This window comes from Alligator sinensis, unplaced genomic scaffold (genome assembly GCF_000455745.1).
Source record: "Alligator sinensis unplaced genomic scaffold, ASM45574v1 scaffold1447_3, whole genome shotgun sequence".
In the NCBI taxonomy this organism is placed as follows: Eukaryota; Metazoa; Chordata; order Crocodylia; family Alligatoridae; genus Alligator; species Alligator sinensis.
In genome coordinates this window covers 1,077,444-1,097,075 of record NW_005842466.1, presented here as the reverse complement: position 1 = coordinate 1,097,075, position 19,632 = coordinate 1,077,444, and the positions used below count along the sequence as shown (strand labels likewise).

Genomic DNA, 19,632 nt, shown 5'->3' with positions numbered 1-19,632 from the left:
GCTTATTCTTTCTTACTCATGTGTTCATTCAAACATAAACTTCATTAAAATGGCCTGTAAGGCTTCTAACTTGGATATATTTTTAATCTTACCAATTTATCCTCATCTGGGTTGAATATTAGACAGTTGGGTTGAAATGATTAATATTTTAAGGCATATAATGGGATGGGGCTGTTTGGTTATGTTTACATGTTTTTTATAAAAGCAGCACATCATGGCTCATTGTGAACGCTGCATTGTATATGCTTTTTGAACTCTGCAATCAGTGGCTAAAGAAATGTAGAAGTGTTGCATGCACAAGCATAGAAATGACTATTTTTACACTATTGCTCTATAAAGTAGATCATTATAGCCTGCCCTTTCTTTATTATGCTGCTAAGATGGTGATGATAATCATATGATTGCACTGTTTGTGCACATAGTGAAGTACATCAGAGAGGGTAATATGTACAGTCCATGCCACACAAACTACAGCTATTCTCTACTGTAATGTGTCTATTATTTATCATGCACATTCAGATGTTCTTTTCTTTTTGATATACAGACAGAGAAAGAATGAGTGCAATGTTGAATGAGGTCTTAGAAAATATTGGTATTGTGGCAGTTTGATTTTGATCATAAGGCCCCAGAGAGGGAGGAGACCTGCATTTGATTTCCAGTTCTGCCATTGATTTGCTGTGTGACCTTGGACTAGACTCTAAACTTCTGTGAGCCTCAGTTACCTTTACTGCTCTGAAAAGGGTTTTGTAGATGAAAAATACTAAATTTTTGTGGCTGTCATTGTGGTTTAATTAATAGAAGAAAAACAGCAGGTGGTGTATTATTTTTTGTTATATACGTATACGAGTATGCACGTGTCAGGTTAGTTTCATGGAAGCGGAAAGCACACAGGGCACAAACATTAACCGAGCCTCAAAAAAATACCACCCAAAGTGAGGGATATATATCCATTTTACAGGCGGGAAATCTGAGGGAGGGAGATTCTGTGACTTGCCTAAGGTCACATTTCTGCCCATTCTGTTGGCTCCAGTATTAAGAAAGCAATAAACAATGTCCCACAAACCATAAAAGTCAAATCCAGATGTGGGCATCAGGGAAACAGAGCATCCTGTCTATGGTAGACCTTGTGAAGACCTTGCTCTGAATCCAGCATGCACTGGGGGAGGAAAGGTTTTCCGGGAAGGGAGGAAAGCCGTGAATCCAGTGCTTAACAGATCCATTGACCATTCTCACCTGGTACTCTGCATTTGGTTGCAGGAGGATCCCTATCTTCTGCTCCAGAGGCACTCCCTAGCGCACACTGCCTGTTTTTCTAGAAATAAGATCCCAAGAATTTTCTGAGTAAATGCTTGCTAGGAATTTTATGACCTTCACAGGTAGTGTATAGAGTGCATCTGTCTTTGCCTTCTTTTCTGTAGCACGAATGCTACAGTTCTTGTTCAGTTATAATCCTGATGTATGGACCATGTTCTTTTCCTATGCCATAGGGAATGGGACATTTGTAAACATAGTTTTCAAGGGGTGATATAAATATTATTTCAGTCACTGTTAAAGAATTGGGATCCATGTGTTTCCATGTGAATTCCATTTAGAGTGGCATATTAGGGAGTACTCATCAGTACATCCCTACTAATCTACTCCAGTGTATTTTAGGGTTTCATTCTACTGCCATCCATCATCAGTATAGCTGAGTGGCTTCCACATAAAATTGATAGCAAATAGGTAAGTCTTTGGTTGACTTCATGTAGCTCTTTTATGGTTCTTTATCTAGCTAGGTACTCTGGTCGTATTCATTAAATACGTTCGTTTTGCATCACTCACTGGAAGTAGCTTTAAACATGTCAAAGAATGAGCTTCATTAAGGTAGGCAGAAGGCTTGGCTCAATGACACAATCATATAAGGATAGGATTTTATCTTGTCATTATATTTTGCCATGGTATGGTTTTTAAGAAGTATCTGGTAGCTGTGGGACTTCATAGTTTCACAGTTGGTAGGGTCGGAAGGGACCTAAGCAAATCATCAAGTCTGACCCCCTGCCATGGGTAGGAAAGGATGCTGGGGTCAAATGACCCCAGCTAGGTGTCTGTCTAGCCTCCTTTTGAAGACCCCCAGGGTAGGGATGAGCACCACTTCCCTTGGAAGTTGTGGTTCTTCAACTAAAAATACCTTAAAGATGGGAAGGGCTCACCCTTTCCGAAATTCAAGCATCTCTAGCAGAACACCAAAATACTGAGGGTCCCAATTACATTGATAATTCATTTAAAAAATGTAGGTCTTTAGCACCAAGTCCTAACAGAGAAGGACAACTATGAATGCTTGGTTTTAATAGATTATTATTGGTAGTGGAATAAATGTCGGCTATGGAGTATCTTTTAGATAGCCATATTTTCTGCATTTTGTTGAATTTTATAACATAAATGCAAATTAGATATAGTTTATAGGCCATATCCTACTTTTATAACGTTTCTAATTCTTGCTCTGAGTCTGTAACAGCCTGTAGTTTTGGAGGTAAAATATACTCCAAAAAAGAATGGTGGAGTCACAGTAATCATGTCTTTGGATTGAAATGAGCCACTTTAGGGATCAACTGACACTGCATTGTCCTCTTCCTTAGCCATGATTTGTCCATGAGAAGAGGCTGGTGGGTTATTAACCCAGCTGGTGGAAATCAGCATGAGTAACCATTGGTAAATTCATATTACCAAACCTAAACAATTCAGGACTACATGGTTTTCTTTAAGGCCAGTCAGCTGAAGAAGTTTGCCTGCCTGCTCTCAAACAAGAGATTAGTGATTACAAAGCATGTTATTGATAATTTATTTTATATGCATAAAGCATCACAAATGGAGTAGCAGATTCTGTAGGCCTTGTGAATATCCCTTGCTTTGGATCCTAAAGTAGCCATATCCAGTCAGTATTCTTAAGTGTTCATCTGTTGTCTTTGTTTAGGAGTGACATCCCCTTCTGCCAGTAGGCCTAAGTTTTCACACCACCAGTTACACATTCTCAGTATGGAATGGTACCTGTTTTCTCCAGTGGGAGTAGGGATTTTACAGTCAATTCCTACCACATGGCAGTGGAGACGAAAGGGAGGCCCTAAGTTTAATTGGTGGGTTTTAAAAAACACCACTTCAATTTAGGGCTGATTAAATCCCCGTGTCATGCACACAGCCCACTGACTTACCTATCTCTCTGGCACTGGGGAAGGGAGGGCAAGCTGCTGTCAGGTGGAGTGGTCCCTGGGCTAAGGAGGGAGGCTGGTGCTTTCCTCCGTGGCAGCAGTGGCCCCCCCGCCCCCCAGGCGGCACCCACCTGCAGGTACCTGGCTCAGGTGGTCCCAGGGGGCATCGCAGCCATAGAGGGAAGCACTGCGCTTCCACACTGCCCAGGCAGGCAGGTTTGGGGCGGGGCGGGGGAAGGAAGGAGAAATCAGACTCGCTGCTTTTCTTGGGTGGAGCTGCTTTCTCGGGCTGCTGCCAGGCTGCCTGCATGGCTTCCTGTACAGCCGTGGAGCTGCACGGAGCCCAATGCTTTGCTTCGTGGCTGTAGGAGTTTTAGTTTGCTATGCCTCAAGTCATTTAAGGTGCATTATGCCACTGAATTTCCTTCAGCTGTTGGAATTAGTGCTCAATATGCCACTGAGGTGTGCAAACACCGACATCATAAAAGCAGTGCAAAAGCATTTAACCCACTTTAAAGTGTCGTGCATACATGCCTCTTGTTTCATCTGTACATGACCGTAGTTGACAAACTGTAGCAGGAGTTGTGGGGGGTAGTTTCCTCCCTTAATTCTTGCCTATTGGACCAAGTAAGAAGTATGCAGCAGTGGGGCAGAAGCAACATCCCTGGTGCTTGAATGACATGTTCATGAGCTTTGAAGCAAATCTCTTCATATGAAATTAAAGTGGCTACAGTTCAGAGGGCTTTGGCAGAAACCTTGAGGACAGCTCTTTTGAGGGAGAATGGAGTAAATGTTGAAATGGAAGCTTTAAGGGCAAAATACTTTTCTGGTCCCAGACTTCAGGTAGCTCCCTTGCCCTGTGCCCTCTCAACTTCCCCCTCTAGCCCCTTCCCCTCCCCTTTAGTGTAAGACCCCTGTCTCCTGAGCACATGGAAGTGAGGAGCAAATTTGAAAATACAGACCTTGAGATAAACATACCCATAGTAATTTGCATAAAATTACACCATATCAAGACCTTCCTTTTTCACCTCCACTTCCCTTGCTAGTCCCTTATTTTTAAGCAAACTCCCACCCAGGGATTATAAACAGGGTTGCTCTAAAAACAATGCTACAAATGATGGCTACTCTTACACTTTTTCTTGTTATTATGTGGGTTGTACATGTGTCATGCTGTCTACGTTGGGCAGTGATTGTACTGTATATGTACTATACATGTTTGTGCTGTATGGATGAGATTTTGCTGTTTTGCAAGACTGATTATTCTTATTTAAAATAGCCCTTTAATTTTGGGAAACATTTTCATCTATTTAACAAATGCAAACACCTTGCATGAACTTTACTGTCATTTCAGAGCATTTAAGGAATACTGATGGTTTAGATTCTGCTTAATAATGAAGATGAATTGGAAAAGCCCAGCATCTTGCATGTAAAACAATCCCCCTTATTAGTGTAGTGTTAAATATTTATTGTTGAAACATTCATATAATGTTAATCATCATTACAGGTTCATGTTTTAAAGGTGTTTTACATTCTGGTACATGTCAGTCGAGTAAAAATTGAACAAAGCAGTTAAATGTTGAATGTTGAGTTACTAGTATTATTGATCTTGAATGCTAGTGTCAAAAGTACACCAATGTTCTACCATAAAGGACAATGAATTAAGGGGAAAAAGAAGAGAAAGTCATGTCTTACTATTTAATTCTATAAACAAAGATCCAATGTATCTGCTTAAAATTTAAAATGTCATGTCCCACCTGATAGAATTATTGCCTTTTTCCAATACAGGGGGAGGGGGGCAGGAGACAGGTCAGCTGAGTTTTAAAGGGGCACATTTGAAAAAATAATGGAATACTTTTATCTTAGAATATGCTTTATTAAGATACAGAACTTTATGAAGGAATATGTAAATATTTTCAAACATTAATTTAGGGAAAAATGCAATGCTTTATTTTAACCTCAGAATGGAACACGTGCTTTTTCCATTTCACAATGACATATTATTTATTTTTTATATACAGTGACATAAAAAGGTCAAAATTAAAACAAAATTAGAAGAAAATATGGTGAATTTTACTGAACACAATGCTATCAGTGACCAGACACATTTTTAACCTTTTTCCATAGGAATTTTTTTCACTGTTGTTTTCATCTTGTGTTGGAATGGAAACCATTTTTAGGGTGTCAACATTTCATAGATTTCATAGATTTGATAGACACTAGGGCTGGAAGGGACCTCGGAAGATCATTGAGTCCAGCCCCCTGCCCCAGGGGCAGGAAGTCAGCTGGGGTCATAGGATCCCAGCAAGATAAACATCCAGATTTCTCTTGAAGGCATAAAAAATAGGTGCTTGAACCACCTCCAATGGCAGGCTATTCCAGACCTTGGGGGCTCGGACAGTAAAGAAGTTCTTCCTTATGTCTGAAATGGTCATGGAGGAATTCATAACTGTCACAACCCAGTTAATCAGTGCCCATGCCACTAGCAAGAGATACCATTCAATTAGTTAACTAAGGGTTAAAAGAAATCCTTGCCAGAAACTCCTAAAACAAAATCCTGGTGGAGAGCTGTATATAATTTATGCCCACGTCACAAACAAGAAACGAAACTTAAGACTGGTCAGGGTAAAAGGGGATAGCCCTGCCATAAATCCCCGCAATAAAACCCAGAGGGATAACTGTAGGTAACTGGTCAGCTGAAATAAAAAGCGAGGGGAAACTGTATATAATTGGTCAAGAAATAAGCGTAAGCCTCTCTCACGTAACATACTAGAAACCTAACCCACTACCTTGTAACCTGATAGCAACCTGAGAGCACAAAGAACTGCTGCTTGCCAAAAAATTAAAGATTCCACATAACGGTTCATCATTGGGTATCTCTGTCAGACACCTCTGTCTATAAATAATTTAGCAACTTCCGCCCAAGCTGGAGAACCCTGGAAAAATCTCTGAGGAGAAACCTAAGTCCATCACGAGAGTAGCTTGACGGTCTGATCATCTGTCAATCACTCCCCGTCATCGTTAATTTTGACGTAATAAAGCCCTGCAGGCTCGATAGTCCGTTCTCGGCGCGCTTCGTTCGTCATCGCTTGATATTGTAACCCGACCTTGTTCGCTCAACTGTAACCGAAGCAACTGTAACAGGAACAAAGGCTCAGCCTGCATCGCACGTCACTATCTGGGTGATGTAAGTAAACAATCTCCTGTAACCAACACGCGTCTGTGCCTGGTTAATTTCACCGCATCCATCACTACCCGCCTGTCAGGTGAAAGTTTTACTGCTCCGGTGGGGGGGGTCAGAAAGCAGCTGCCGGTCGGCTGCTCTGATTCCCGACAATAACCATTTGACCTTGTCATCCCTTGGGGCGCTCTGGTGAACAAACGTCCCCTCAGATCCTGGTGAACACCCCTTATAAACTTATAGGTGGCCACCAGATCGCCCTTGAGCCTTTGCTTTTCCAGGCTGAAGAGTCCCATAGCTCTCAGCCTGTTATTGTAAGGTCTGTTTTCCTGACCTCTGATCATGCACATGGCTCTTCTCTGGACTCTCTCAAGCTTCTCCACATCCTTTTTGAATTGTGAAGCCCAAAACTGGATGCAGTACTCCAGCTGCAGCCTCACCAAGGACAAGTACAATGGGAGAATGATGTCCTGGGATTGACATGGTATTGATTGAGAATGATGTCCTACCATTTGACATGATATTGATTGAAATTCCAAGTTTCAGTCAGCTCTAGGTTAGGGGTTCTCAACCTTTTTCTTCCTGAGGCCCCTCCTAAATTGCTATAAAAACTCCATGGCCCACCTGTGCCACAACAACTGCCCGGCTCCCCAGACCCACCTGCATGGTCCCAGGTGCAGTGGGCAGGACTTAGCGGTGGGAGTCCTGAGACCCCACTCACCTGAACAGCAAAAGTGTGGAGCCTCGCCCTCCCACCAGCACTGCCCACAAGATGGAGGTGGTGGGGTCAGGCAGGGCAGGCCCACCCCTACCCCAACGCCCACCCTCACCCCTTCCTTGGTAGTCGCCTCAGCCTGGGGGGGGGCAGGCGGGGAGGTGGGGGCTGAGATGTCTCCTCCCATGTCCAGGCCAGACTGATTGGATCCCCTGAAACCTGCTCAAGGCTCCCCAGGGGACCACAAACCTCCTGTTGAGAACTACTGCTCTAGGTGATATAAAGTGGGCCCCATGCTAGAAAATGTTACAACATTTTTTTAACTGAATCAGATCTCATTATTTCCAAGTAAAGAGTTGTTTGGACAACTTGCATGAATAAGAATAGATGGAATATTTATTATTGTGCATATACATCATTTTCGTGTACAAATGTAAATTGCATTGGGATCTGGAGCAGACAAACACACTCCCACATTGGGAGGCGAGGGTTGCAGTTGCACCTCCTTTGATTCTGATTTACCCAAAAGTTTAAGACCAACTGCCTGTCAGTGGCAGCAGCATTTCTGTTCAGACAGCACTGAGGAAGTCAGTTGCCTTTATGATTAATTATAATTCTTCCTTCTAAATTCTTCATTCCATAGGTGTTAATTACCCTTTCTCCTTTATAATGCTCTTTAATGGGTTCAGTAATCAAGTAGTGCTTTCTTTTGTAGTTCTGTTGTCTGTTAGCTGCTCCTGGAAATGTAGCTCCTATTTCAAAGCACTGCAGACTGTTTTTGAATCTAGCTAGAAACATTAATTCAGTTGTGGAGATAACATTCAGTGAAGCATTGGGTGCACTCTCAAGAAGGCTAGATCTTGTTTTATCTGATCTGAAAAAGAGGCATACATTTAATTTCAATGACTGTAGAAATAATGAAAAACATTTTTTGAATATTTTGCCTAGTTTCTTTTGTTTTTATACATAATATATGGCATTGCAAATGAATGCACATTTCAATAACCTTTTTTCTTTTGCTTTCATCTTAAACTAAATAATATAGGGTCCCTAGTGTATTAGTAAAGCTTTTAGTTTATTTTTAAATGGGGACAAATGGGTTGTTATATGTATTATGTTGTATTATATGTGATGCTGTAGTACACCGTCTGTACCTCCCTTTTCAAAATCCTAGATCTGCCCATGGACAGGCATGCAGCCATCCTGAGATTACTGCATACAGTAGGCTAGTATTGTACCACAGGTTACCTTGCCTTGATTAACAGATGTTCTGGGGTAAAATGCCAACAGATGACAACTACACTGGTGTTATTTACCCATTTCTCCACTTCATGACCTGCAGAGCTCTCTGGGGTATATGCCTCGCCCACTGGTTCCCTAAAGTGGCACTAGATAAAAAGTTAAGGATCTGATATTAAATCCCATTTCTTCCAGTGTCACGAGTAATATAACTTTCAGCACCTGTAGTGCTGGTGACTCTCAAAAACCAATTTAATTTTTTTATAAAATTATATTCTTTTCAATAAGATTGAACACATCATTTGTACTGAAATGTGTTGCTTTGCCCTGGTACTTGTAGAGAGATGAACTGTAGTGTATCTTCCTCTCTTGAAGCTTTTCATGTTAGAATTGTGTTGATTAAGATTAAAAAGTGGCCATTTCAAAGTTTTTGTTGCAGAAAGACTAAACTACAGTGTGAATATCAACACTGAGTATTGACTCTTAAGTAGTCACAAGCTTACTGTGCTAATGAGCAAGTCACCGTAAAAATCCACCTTTCATTGTATTTAATAGAGAGTGTTGAGGGATTGTATGTTGACGGGCAGGGATTTCAAAGCTAACAAATTGTACAATCAATGTTCAACAGCCAAAAAGTCTTTCTTTGTTGTTTTTGAGTGATATTTGAAGGCAAATCAAATCAGTTGGGCCAGATTCTGAGGTTATAGCAAGTGTTTTAAATTCATGTGTGCTACAACTTTTCCACTGCTTTTCCTGCAGTTGGCAATCTCCTCCCCTGAAGTAGGCTATGCCAGCCCTCTCTAGAGGGCCAGAGGTCAAGGTCAGTTAAGCTCTTGTTGATTCTGAGGAGCCTTGGTTGTGTTTTCTATAGCAGATGCCTGTTGTGGCATGTCTAAAAAGATTCAACTTGGATTATGCTCCTGATTTCAAGAACAAAGGTTTAAAGTGAAGATGAGATGCCATAATGGCAGCTATAAGAATTCCTCTTGATAGACAGGCTAATGGGAAAAGCTGCTTACTTGTCATGTAACAGGTGGATCATTTTTTATGTTCTTTAGGTCATTCATCTTGTGTCGTTACCCTTTTAATTTTTTCCCATTGTATTCTTTCCTCGCAAGTATATGCTTCCACCCATTCCTGCCTCACAAGACTTCTAGAAGTTTATAGCAATTCCTAATAAGTCTTCCAGGGGGCATTAAGCCATTTCAGGACCTGTCAGTAGACTGCCAAGGTTTCAAAGGATCTTGGATCAGAATACTAGTGCCATATTTTGAGTCTACTCCAAGTTTAGATATTGCTCAGATCTATATGCGAAATTGCAGTAAAAATGTCTGATATTTAACATAAGTTGCAGTAAAAACCCAATGTACCTCTGGATGTAGAGGGCCCCTCCTGATAGCTAAGGGAAAAGATAAATTAATAACATAATACTTCAATTTGAGATAGCATCTTTTATACTGCACTTTAGTCATGTTAACAGAGTCAATCTGAAATGGATCAGATTGTTTATACGAGGTACAAAACGGGAAATAAAACCCACAGTATCCAATGTGTATGTAACATCCAGAAATCCTATAGTGGAACTATTTCCTCTGTGTGTACTGTTTAAGAGATCATTTGCACAATAGAACAAATGGATTGTCATACAGTATGCCTCATAAAATCCAGCAGTGTTGCAAAATCAGGAAGCTGTACAGCAAAATGTAGCAGAAAGAATGTCTTGGAAAGCAAGGTAAATGCACTGGCAAATTAATTAATGCTAACCGTCTGTCTGCTATTCTCCTGCCAATGGAAACGAATGGTATTTTTTTCGTGTTTGGTCCTTTGATGACAAAGAAGGTACAAGAACTGCAGGCACCAGTATGTTAAGCATTATTAATATGACACATGTTATTGTGTGTCAGGATCCCCAATTAGAGATCAGTGTGAAATTTCGTATTGCCGTTGTTGACGATATCTGGCCTTGATGCTCTGGCAATGCCCTTGATCTGGGCATGACAGTTCCAGTATCTGATATTTGCATGTTTGACTGCAGACATGGCAAATAGTTCTGGGAGGAAGGAGTGGGTCCTGGTGATGCCAGGTCACAGCTCTTTCTCTTTGTCTCTCTTGTCTGTCTGCCTCTATAGTGTCATCCTATATGTTGTAATATTCAGTACAATGGCCCCTCATACTGGGTGCCTGAGAACCTAAAAAAAGTCTTTGTTTTTTCAGAGTTAAGTACTGATAGGTTCTGTTGCAGGTGTTTAGGAGGCTTAAAATCAGGTAGTGAATAGCAAACATTGTTTTATATTAGCATTTTGTCAACATGCCTATCAGAGACTTCCCTTTCTGGGAACTCCTCAGAGAAGAACGAGATACTGAATTTCTTATATGCTTCAAGTTTCACAAGTTTGAACAGTCAAGGCACCGTCTGTCTTGGGATCATTCAGCACGTACCTGAGGTACAGACATGCTGTCTGGCAACCACTTAAAGCTGAAACCCAGAGTCAGGAGCAGATCTAGGCAGGGTGCACTGGTGCATTTGCATCCTCCCACCTTTGATTTCTGTTCCACCCAAAGTTTGAAACCAATTGTCTACCAGTGATAACGGCATTTCTGTTTAGGGAACAGTAAGGAAGTCAGTTGACTTCATAGCTCATTAAACGCTACCTGATTCCTTCTAAACTCTTCAATGCACGGGGTTGACCTGTTCTCCTTCTTAATTATCTTAATGTTCCACTAGTCAAGCTAGCCTTTCTTCACCTGTTCTGCTGTCTGTTAGCTGCTCCTGGTAATATAGCTTTTATTTCACACCCTTTTTTAACTTTGCATCAATCTTGAACTGAATAACATAGCCTAAGCGCCCCCCCCCCCAGCTTGTTAGTAAAAATTCTAGTTTCTTTTTACCTGGAGAATAATCTGTGTTGTTACATGTCATGATGCACATCACCGTGTGCCCTCCCACTCCCTTTTCAAAATCCTGGATTTGCCTGTAGCCCTGTCACTCTGGGACCACCAGAGTATTCATTCCTCAGATCCATTCCCATTAGTTTAAGTACACACTTTCCCCAGTGCCATCAAAGATGTGTGGCTTCCATTCACAATTTAACTCTCCAAAAGCCATTTTAGGTTGGTGCAAGCAAGAAGCCCCTGCTACATGTTACAATTAACTGGTTAATTGTGCAATAAATTTAGACTAGCCACATATGCCAAAGTAATTGTGGGGATGTATTCGGTAGCTATGTTGGGGTGAGACAAAGAAATGCAAAACTCTAGAACTCTTGGTTCTGAGATAATAGCTTTTATTAGACCAGCTAAGAAATTGCAAAAAAATATATATTTTTCTGCAAGCTTTTGGGTGCGCACACCCTTCCTCCAGTAATTTTGGTCATTTATACACATATATTGGTCTGCTCTGATGCACCAGAGAGCCAGACTTGATTAATTAATGCAAGCTGACGTGCCTGGCGCTGCATTGCATGCATTTTTATAAATGGCAAAATGTGTGCCAGCATTGAGAAAATGGCAGTGGTGCGCTTTTGAACTAATGCACCTTTGTTGTGTTTTAGTTCAAAAGTGTGCCGCCACTATTTTCTCAGTGCTGATGTGCATTTCCCCATTTATACAAATGCATATGCTGCAGTGCCAGGCATTTTTAAAAGTGCCTGCTGCTGTGGTGTAACCATGTGTACAAATGCCCTATCACAGGAGACGAATGACTATCCAGCTATAGAAGGAGCTAACCAGCTATAAAGTTAATGTTTGAAAACGTGTAATGCCTCTATAGCTGCTTTTTACCCAGCTTTAATTTGAAAATGTAGCACAGCCCAAAGAGGCAGAAACAGATCCAGCGTGTACAAAATTTCTGTTTTACTTAAGAACATGCAGATCTATGGAAAAAATATAAACCCTGCATATGTTTTCCTTTTATTCCTCTGGATCATTCTTTGAGCTTGAAGCTTTAAGGCAGGAGAAGAGTATTGGTGAGATGGGATTCCAGGAAGGGTGGTAATTTCTAAAGGAAGTGATCCTTCGGGCACAGAGGGAAACTATCCCAGTACAAGGGAAAAGGGGGAAAGGAGCCAAAAATCTTTCTTGGCTAAACAGGGAAATCCATGGGAGCCTAAGGGAAAAACAGAAGGAATATAGGCAGTGGAAGCAGGGGGAAGCTACCAAGGAGGAGTATACCTACTTGGCCCGCACTTGCAGGGAGGCAGTTAGAAAAGCCAAAGCAACTACAGAGCTCAGGCTGGCAACACAATTTAAAGACAACAAAAAGTATTTTTTTAGGTATGTAGGGAGTAAAAGGAAGGTGGAGGGCAGCATAAGACCCTGCTGACAGCATAGGACCCCTATTGAACAAGAAGGAGCAGTTAGTGACAGAGAGGGGGGACAAGGCTGAGCTATTCAATGCATTTTTTGCCTTGGTGTTCCTGAACAGGGCTCAAGATAAGTCTCCTAATGGATTATTGATGGGCATCAGAGGGATACCAGCCCACCAACTGTCAACACTGACATGGTGCAGAGTCACTTGGATGGACTGGATGTGTTCAGGTCAGCAGGCCCGGATGAGCTGCATCCGAGGGTACTGAAGGAATTGGCTGGTTTCATAGCAGAAACATTGGCACGGCTGCTTGAGTGCTTGTGGTGCTTGGGTCAGGTCCTAGAGGACTGGAAAAGGGCCAGTGTGGTCCCTATTTTCAAGCTGCATCTGAGGGTACAGAAGGAATTGGCTGGTGTTAAGGCCAGTCAGTCTCACCTCTATCCTTGGAAAAGCCTTTTAAAAGATCATGAAGGATCTTATTTGTGGGAGTCCAGCGGGAAAAAATAATGCAGCAGGCAAACCAACATGGATTCATAACAGGTAGATCATTCCTGACCAATCTGGTTTCATCTTATGACAGGGTCACAAAATGCTTAGATGCAGGAGTAGAGGTGGATGTTGTTTTCTTGGACTTTAGCAAGGCCTTCAATACGGTATCTCATCCTATTCTCATAAATAAATTAAAAGGCTGTGACATAGATGTTTACACAGTCTGGTGGGTGGCAAATTGGCTTAGCAGTCACGCACAGAGAATGGTAGTAGATGGGTTGGTATTGACCTGGAAGGATGTGGGTAGTAGGGTCCCACAGGGTTTAGTCCTTGGACCTGTACTCTTCAATATCTTCATCAGTGACTTGGATGTGGGTGTGAAGTGTACTCTGTCCAAATTTGCAGATGATGCTAAATTGTCGGGTGAAGTGCACACTCTGGAGGGTAGGGAACAATTGCAGGCAGACCTGGACAGGTTAGAAAAGTGGGCAGCACACAATAGGATGCAGTACAACAAGGACAAGTTCAGAGTGCTGCACCTAGGGCACAAAAATATCCAGCACACCTGCTGGCTGGGAAGTGACCCTCTCAGCAGCACAGAAGCAGAAAGGGATCTCAGAGTCATAGTGGACTCCAAGACAAACATGAGTCATCAGTGTGATGAAATCATGAGCAAAGCTAACCGTACTTTATCATGCATCAGCAGATGCATGATAAATAGAAGCAAGGAGGTGATACTTCCCCTCTATGCGGCATTGGTTAGACCGCAGTTGGAGTACTGCATCCAGTTTCGGATGCTGTACTTCAGGAAGGATGTTGACAGACTCGAGAAGAGGTCCAGGTCCAGAAGAGGGCCACTCATATGGTTAGGGGCTTACAGGACAAGCTCTACGAGGAGAGACTGAGGGCCCTGGACCTCTTCAGCTTCCGCAAGAGAAGCCTGAGAGGTGATCTTGTAGATGCCTACAAATTCCTTAGGGGGATGCAGCACGGGATCAGATGCTCTGTTCTTCAGGGCACTTCTTGGGGTAACAAGAAACAATGGTCACAAACTAACAGAGAGCAGATTTAGGCTAGATAGGAGGAAACATTTCTTCATGGTAAGGGTAACCAAAATTTGGAATGGGTTTCCAAGGGAGGTGGTGCTCTCCCCTACCTTGGGGGTCTTTAAGAGAATGCTGGATAGGCATCTGGCTGAGGTCATCTGACCCCAGCTCTCTTTCCTGCCAAGACAGGGGGGCGTCTTTCCTGCCCAAGGCAGAGGTTTGGACTCAATGATCTGTTAAGGTCCCTTTCAAACCTAGCATCTATGAACCTATGAATAGGAATCTATGAAAAGTGATTCTAGTTTCTAATTAACAAATAGAGGGATGATTACTCTGTATTATTTTTGTGCAGGAAACAAAACAGGGTTCAACACAGAAACTATGTAAAAGTATTAAACATTAGAGATTTATTTCCCTGCAGTAAGAATAGGGGGCAGTGGGGTTGTAACAATCATCTGTTCTCACAAGCTAAAACAAAACAAAATAAACCACTAATAGGCTGATATTTACCAGTAATTCCTAGATGCCCAATGACACTATCATGCTCACAGGCATATAGAAACGGTAGTTATGTTGGACATAATTCATCCATTTTAACCTATAACCACACATTTTTACTATGTGATTTCTCTTTGCCAAGAAAATTGTGTATGCTGTGTGTGGGGTTCAGCAATCAAGGCTTCTAAAAGGTTTTGGCATGTGTAACATTGGGTATGTATATTTGCATCTCACAGTATGTTCTTAATGTGGGTTGATCAGACATGTGAAGTATCAGGGGTGGATCTGGTATTTGGCAAAGGGAGGTACAGGGGCAGGTGTGGCTGCAACCCTGCTCCCAGACTCCTCCCCCCAACCCACCAGTGCAGGCAGACAGCTGCAGGAGCCTCTGGGGACTTCTTAAAGTTCCCAAAGCAGGTAATCACCCCCCTTCCCTCAGTGCTCAGAGGCACATTCCCTCCCACCCCTTCTGTGCCCTGCTTTCTCTGCTGTCCCTGGGGTTGGGGAAGCTTCCTAGCTCCTGCCTGATGGAGCCAGGCTGCATAGGGGCTGGGCTTAGCTGGGAACAGCAGGAGGAGCAAGGGGTTACTGCCCTAGGTGAGCCCAGCCCCTGTGCAGCCCAGCTGGAGTAGACAGGAGCAGGTTTCCCCTGCCCTGGGACAGCAGGGAAATGAGCCGCGGCAGGCGGGGGACAGAGAAAGAAGAGGGGAGGGCACATGTTTCTGAGCATGGAGGGGAAGGGGAGTTTCTCTTCCACTTTAGAGATTTTCTTAAAGTATCCAAAGGCTCCAGCAGCACAGTCCAGTCTGAAAGAGGGATGCAGCCACGCCACTGCACCTCTCGGGATCCACCCCTTTTAAGTAGGCATATGAGATTAGTTATTTTTAAACCTTTCTGCATTGCATCATACTGTTTTTTGCTATTTTTGATATGACTTCAGTTTTTCCAGCATAAAGCTATTGACTTTATTTAGCTTAATTACTAATTACAGAGAAATACTGCTAAGCATCAGTGAATGTTACAAAAGTAGGACCTAACTGAGAGAATGAAAAGAACAGGGTATGTTATATCGCTGTGTTTGGCTGCAGATTCCAACGTTTTTGAAAAACGGAACTTGTTTTTCACTTTTCTGTTGATCACATAAGAAAGCTCAACACTTTAATCAACAGATAGACTCTCCTGGCACGTAACGTACAGGATCTGGCTGATAGCATTACAGTGTTGAGTGGGTGCATTTTGTACGTCTTTCAACCGTCATGTAGTTGTTTAATGCTGTCCTATTGTATTTGAAATTTCCCATTTAAAGAATTGTGGGGGGTGGCTAAGTAAGACACAAAGAATCAAAGTTGTAATTAAAAGGGTACCATCAATTCTGCAATCAGTCAAACTTTGGCCTGAAATGTAACAGTTATGATTACAGATATTAAATGCTTATGTTTTTACCTTTACTCTCTGTTTAGGCTCTTTGTATACTTTAAAGCGGCCATATAGTATCAATTGATTATGGAGCTAGGGTAGTTTATGCCACTAAGAATTGGATTCTTTCTATATAGCTAGACCCATTTCCTTTGGGCTACAGATGGCTTACTTGTTTGATGCGTCTTCACATGGTAGTAGGAAAGGATAAAAAAATTAATAAATAAAAGAATGAGGGTTGGGTATTTAAACAGTCAAATAAAGTTTGGTCAATTGACCAGTCAAATATTGGTCAAAATTTGTAACAAAAAAAAAATGCCTATAGGTACAAATAAAACAGAAACTGCACACATTTTCCATTAGGAAATGTGTCAAAACAACAAAAAATAATATTTCTGCTAAGAAAATAGAAAAAAATATAGGGGGTTTTTTTTGGTAAGCTTGCTATCATCTTTGACTGGTCAAAAACTATGCGGTCAATTGACCAGCTTGCCAACCCTAAGAAGAATAAAAGAAAATGGAGATACAAGAGCTTTCTCTCCCTTTTAAAAGGTAGGCAGACTCAAAGTCAGACATGTCACCTGAAACTACCTCAAGCTCATTTGGGGCCAGACTTACTTGCCCTTTGGCACAATTTGTGGAACTGTACAGGTGCTAAGCAGACTACTAGTATCTGGCTCTTCATTTGTATTGACTGGATTGTTAAACTGAACTGCCTGACTAGTTTTCACAATGTATGGTGCATGTATTTATTTTCTTTTTAATGTTAAAGTATGAGTAAAACACTCACTGCTCGTGAAATGGGTTGTTTCTTTACAAGAAGGGCATTAAGGAGACATGATATACTATATAGACTACAATCCAAACATAAACTTTGTTGTGCAGTACTTTAACCTTTTCACATTCTTAAGAAAAGCTAAGTAGCTTATTTTCTCTAATATACATTGAAAGCCTTTTTTGCCTACTATTTATTAGGTGCTTAATTACCTAATGCATTTGAAAGCTACATTAGTACGTGGTACTAATACTCTGTCTTGGGTTTATTTTCTAGCTTTCAGCTTTCATTTATTGCAGTTCTGTAGCTAAGAATTTGCCATTAAGTACTCATGTGGAAGGAGTATAAACATGTTATTGGCTAGAATTTTTTTTTGTATCAATTACCCAGAAAATTTGTACTGTGCATTTTAATCTTTCTGTTTTATTTCTATATTAACCCCTTGTTTGTGAGGCATTGCAGCACAGCTTTTTAAACTGCCAGTCATTCACTGAATGCTAGCCCTTCAAATTCGATGATCAGGTATCTGATTCAGCATTGTTCTGTTCAGATGCGTTGTACTAATCAGATTTTTTTAAAATGGTCCCCGCTCCCCAGGGTCTTTAGAGATTTCACAGCATGCTTTGTAAGAGTTGCTACCAGTATACTAAACTGCCTAGCCATGGCCAACCGAATAATTATATCTGCCTACCAACTTCCTGACCCATTTTCCTGCATTTTCATTCGAATATAACACTGACTCCTTGCCCTGAAACAATCATCCATTGTTGCAGTGCACTTTTAATGGGGTGTTACATTCCACCCCAGAGGTATCAGCAGTTCAGATTTGTGCAAAGATAGTGCAAATAGACATGCTGGGTTGTGCCACTTATGAACCTGGCCTATGTTTTTAAAAATGCTTTGGGGTCTTCCTGGCAGAACGTTGTTTCAAACGTGCCAGATGCTATCATGAGTCATTACAAGCTGGTTGCAAATCTTAATAATGAGAACTATGATTTCTTTTCTTTTCAGAGCCAGAGCTTCAACTGTCTGGGAAAGGCAAAATGCCCAGCATCCAATGTGAGTTCTGTGCAGATGCAGGGTGATTCTGATTATTTCATCAACCATCTTGGGATCCCTACTTTGCAGTTTTCATATGAGGACATCAAGACCTTAGAGGTAACTCTGAAAGGAAATACGTGCCATGATAGAACAGATTTTGGCTTTCCTCAGACAGCTTGTAGCAAAAAAACTACCTCATTTTAGTGAATTGTTTTAGATGGGGTTTTTTTTTAGGTGTTTGGTGACTTTCTGTATATACTTGGAGACATTCTTTGCTGTGGTCTAGCATTGCATTAAAAAAGATGTATTACCTCTTGTCATAGAACAGATCACAGCAAGAAAGGGGCAGGAGTAGGAATAACATCAAAATATAATGGTGACTCTTCAGCATTCAATGCAACACACAACCCATCATGCGGCTTCTCTTTATCTTGCTTTGAGGAACAACATGAGAATTATCTAATCTGTGAGATTACACAGTACAAATTAATCAAACCAATTTTACAGATGGCCTTTCACCCATGAAAACAAATGATTATCTGTGTCAATTTTTATTGCTGTGCCTGGAAAAAAAAGATAAAACCTGAAAATGCATATTAAATCGTATCCAGACGATGGGCAGAATTGCGCTCTCCACTCTGCACGGTGGATGTAAATTCCTATGTGCTGGGTCTCATTCTCCAGTTCGCTAAAGTTCCCTTGCATAGCATGAAGACTGGCCTCTCTCCATATCCCTGGTAAGCACAGAGAGGAAGCATGTTGCGAGCATCCTGATTAGAAGGAAACAGAGAGAGGCTATGGCAAAGGCGGCTCTGTTATGTCTGGTTTTCCAATGATATCTTAGACTTGCTCCAGCAACTTGTCTAACTCGATTTGTGGCTGATGAACATTTATTAAATTGCAGTTAGCTCCCCACAGCACACCTTTTCCACTGCACTTGAGTGGAGGGCAGAATGTGCTCCTTTATTCTCAGTCATAGGTTTCTATTTGCCCTGTGCACACTCCTGGGCATTTTTACACATGCTCCAGAGGTGGGGGGAGAGGGAGGGCGGTGCTTTAATCAGAGCGGCTCTGAGAGCCACTCTAATTAAGGTGCTGCTGTGTCTTGTGTTTCAGCGTCCCTGCACTTAAAAATGGCAGTGGGGGTGTTTGAAATAAAGCTTATTCAAATAGCTTTAGATAAAGCGCCCCCACAGCCATTTTTAAGCGTGGAGACGTTGATACACAAGGCACAGGAGGCAATTGGCATGCTCTAGCAGACTCGATTAATTAAGTCTGCTGTGCTGCACTGGAAATCCAGTGCATCGGAGCAGCCACTGCACTCGTGTATAGGCACCCACTGTTCCACAGCACATAGGGGAAGTGGTTTTGGACACCCCACTACAATATTCTGTAACCCTTAGATGAAGAGAACCCCCACTATCATCCTTCCAGACATCTGCTCCCATGTGCACTTAAGCTGTCAATTTTCATTTCATTCTGAGGGTTGGTAAAATGGAAGAACACTTTAGCACTACAATGTTTTAAGGAGGGGGGGCTGTCAACAAAATTGGGAACTGAGGAGGTTAATAGAAGAATTAATTACAATCAGTTAGTGCAGAATTGTTCAAACTTTTTTGGTCAGTGTACTCCCAAGGGCTGGAAGGAAGTAGTCCCTTAGCAGCTGAGCAGGGGTGGGGGGGCGGAGGTCCCCCGGTGGCAGAAGTGCTGGTGGTGCAGCGGTGGTGGAAATGGCAGCAGCACCCAC

The 19,632-nt window shown here is 41.9% G+C and overlaps 1 protein-coding gene across 1 annotated transcript in view; it reads left to right on the top strand.

The window, feature by feature from the left end:
• Positions 1-19,632, top strand: part of LOC102373839 (inactive N-acetylated-alpha-linked acidic dipeptidase-like protein 2) — a 315,106-nt gene that overhangs the window by 87,477 nt on the left and 207,997 nt on the right. The window contains exon 7 of the mRNA XM_025212511.1: positions 17,856-18,002. Coding sequence (XP_025068296.1) covers positions 17,856-18,002 — 147 coding nt within the window. The remainder of the gene's footprint in view (positions 1-17,855; positions 18,003-19,632) is intronic.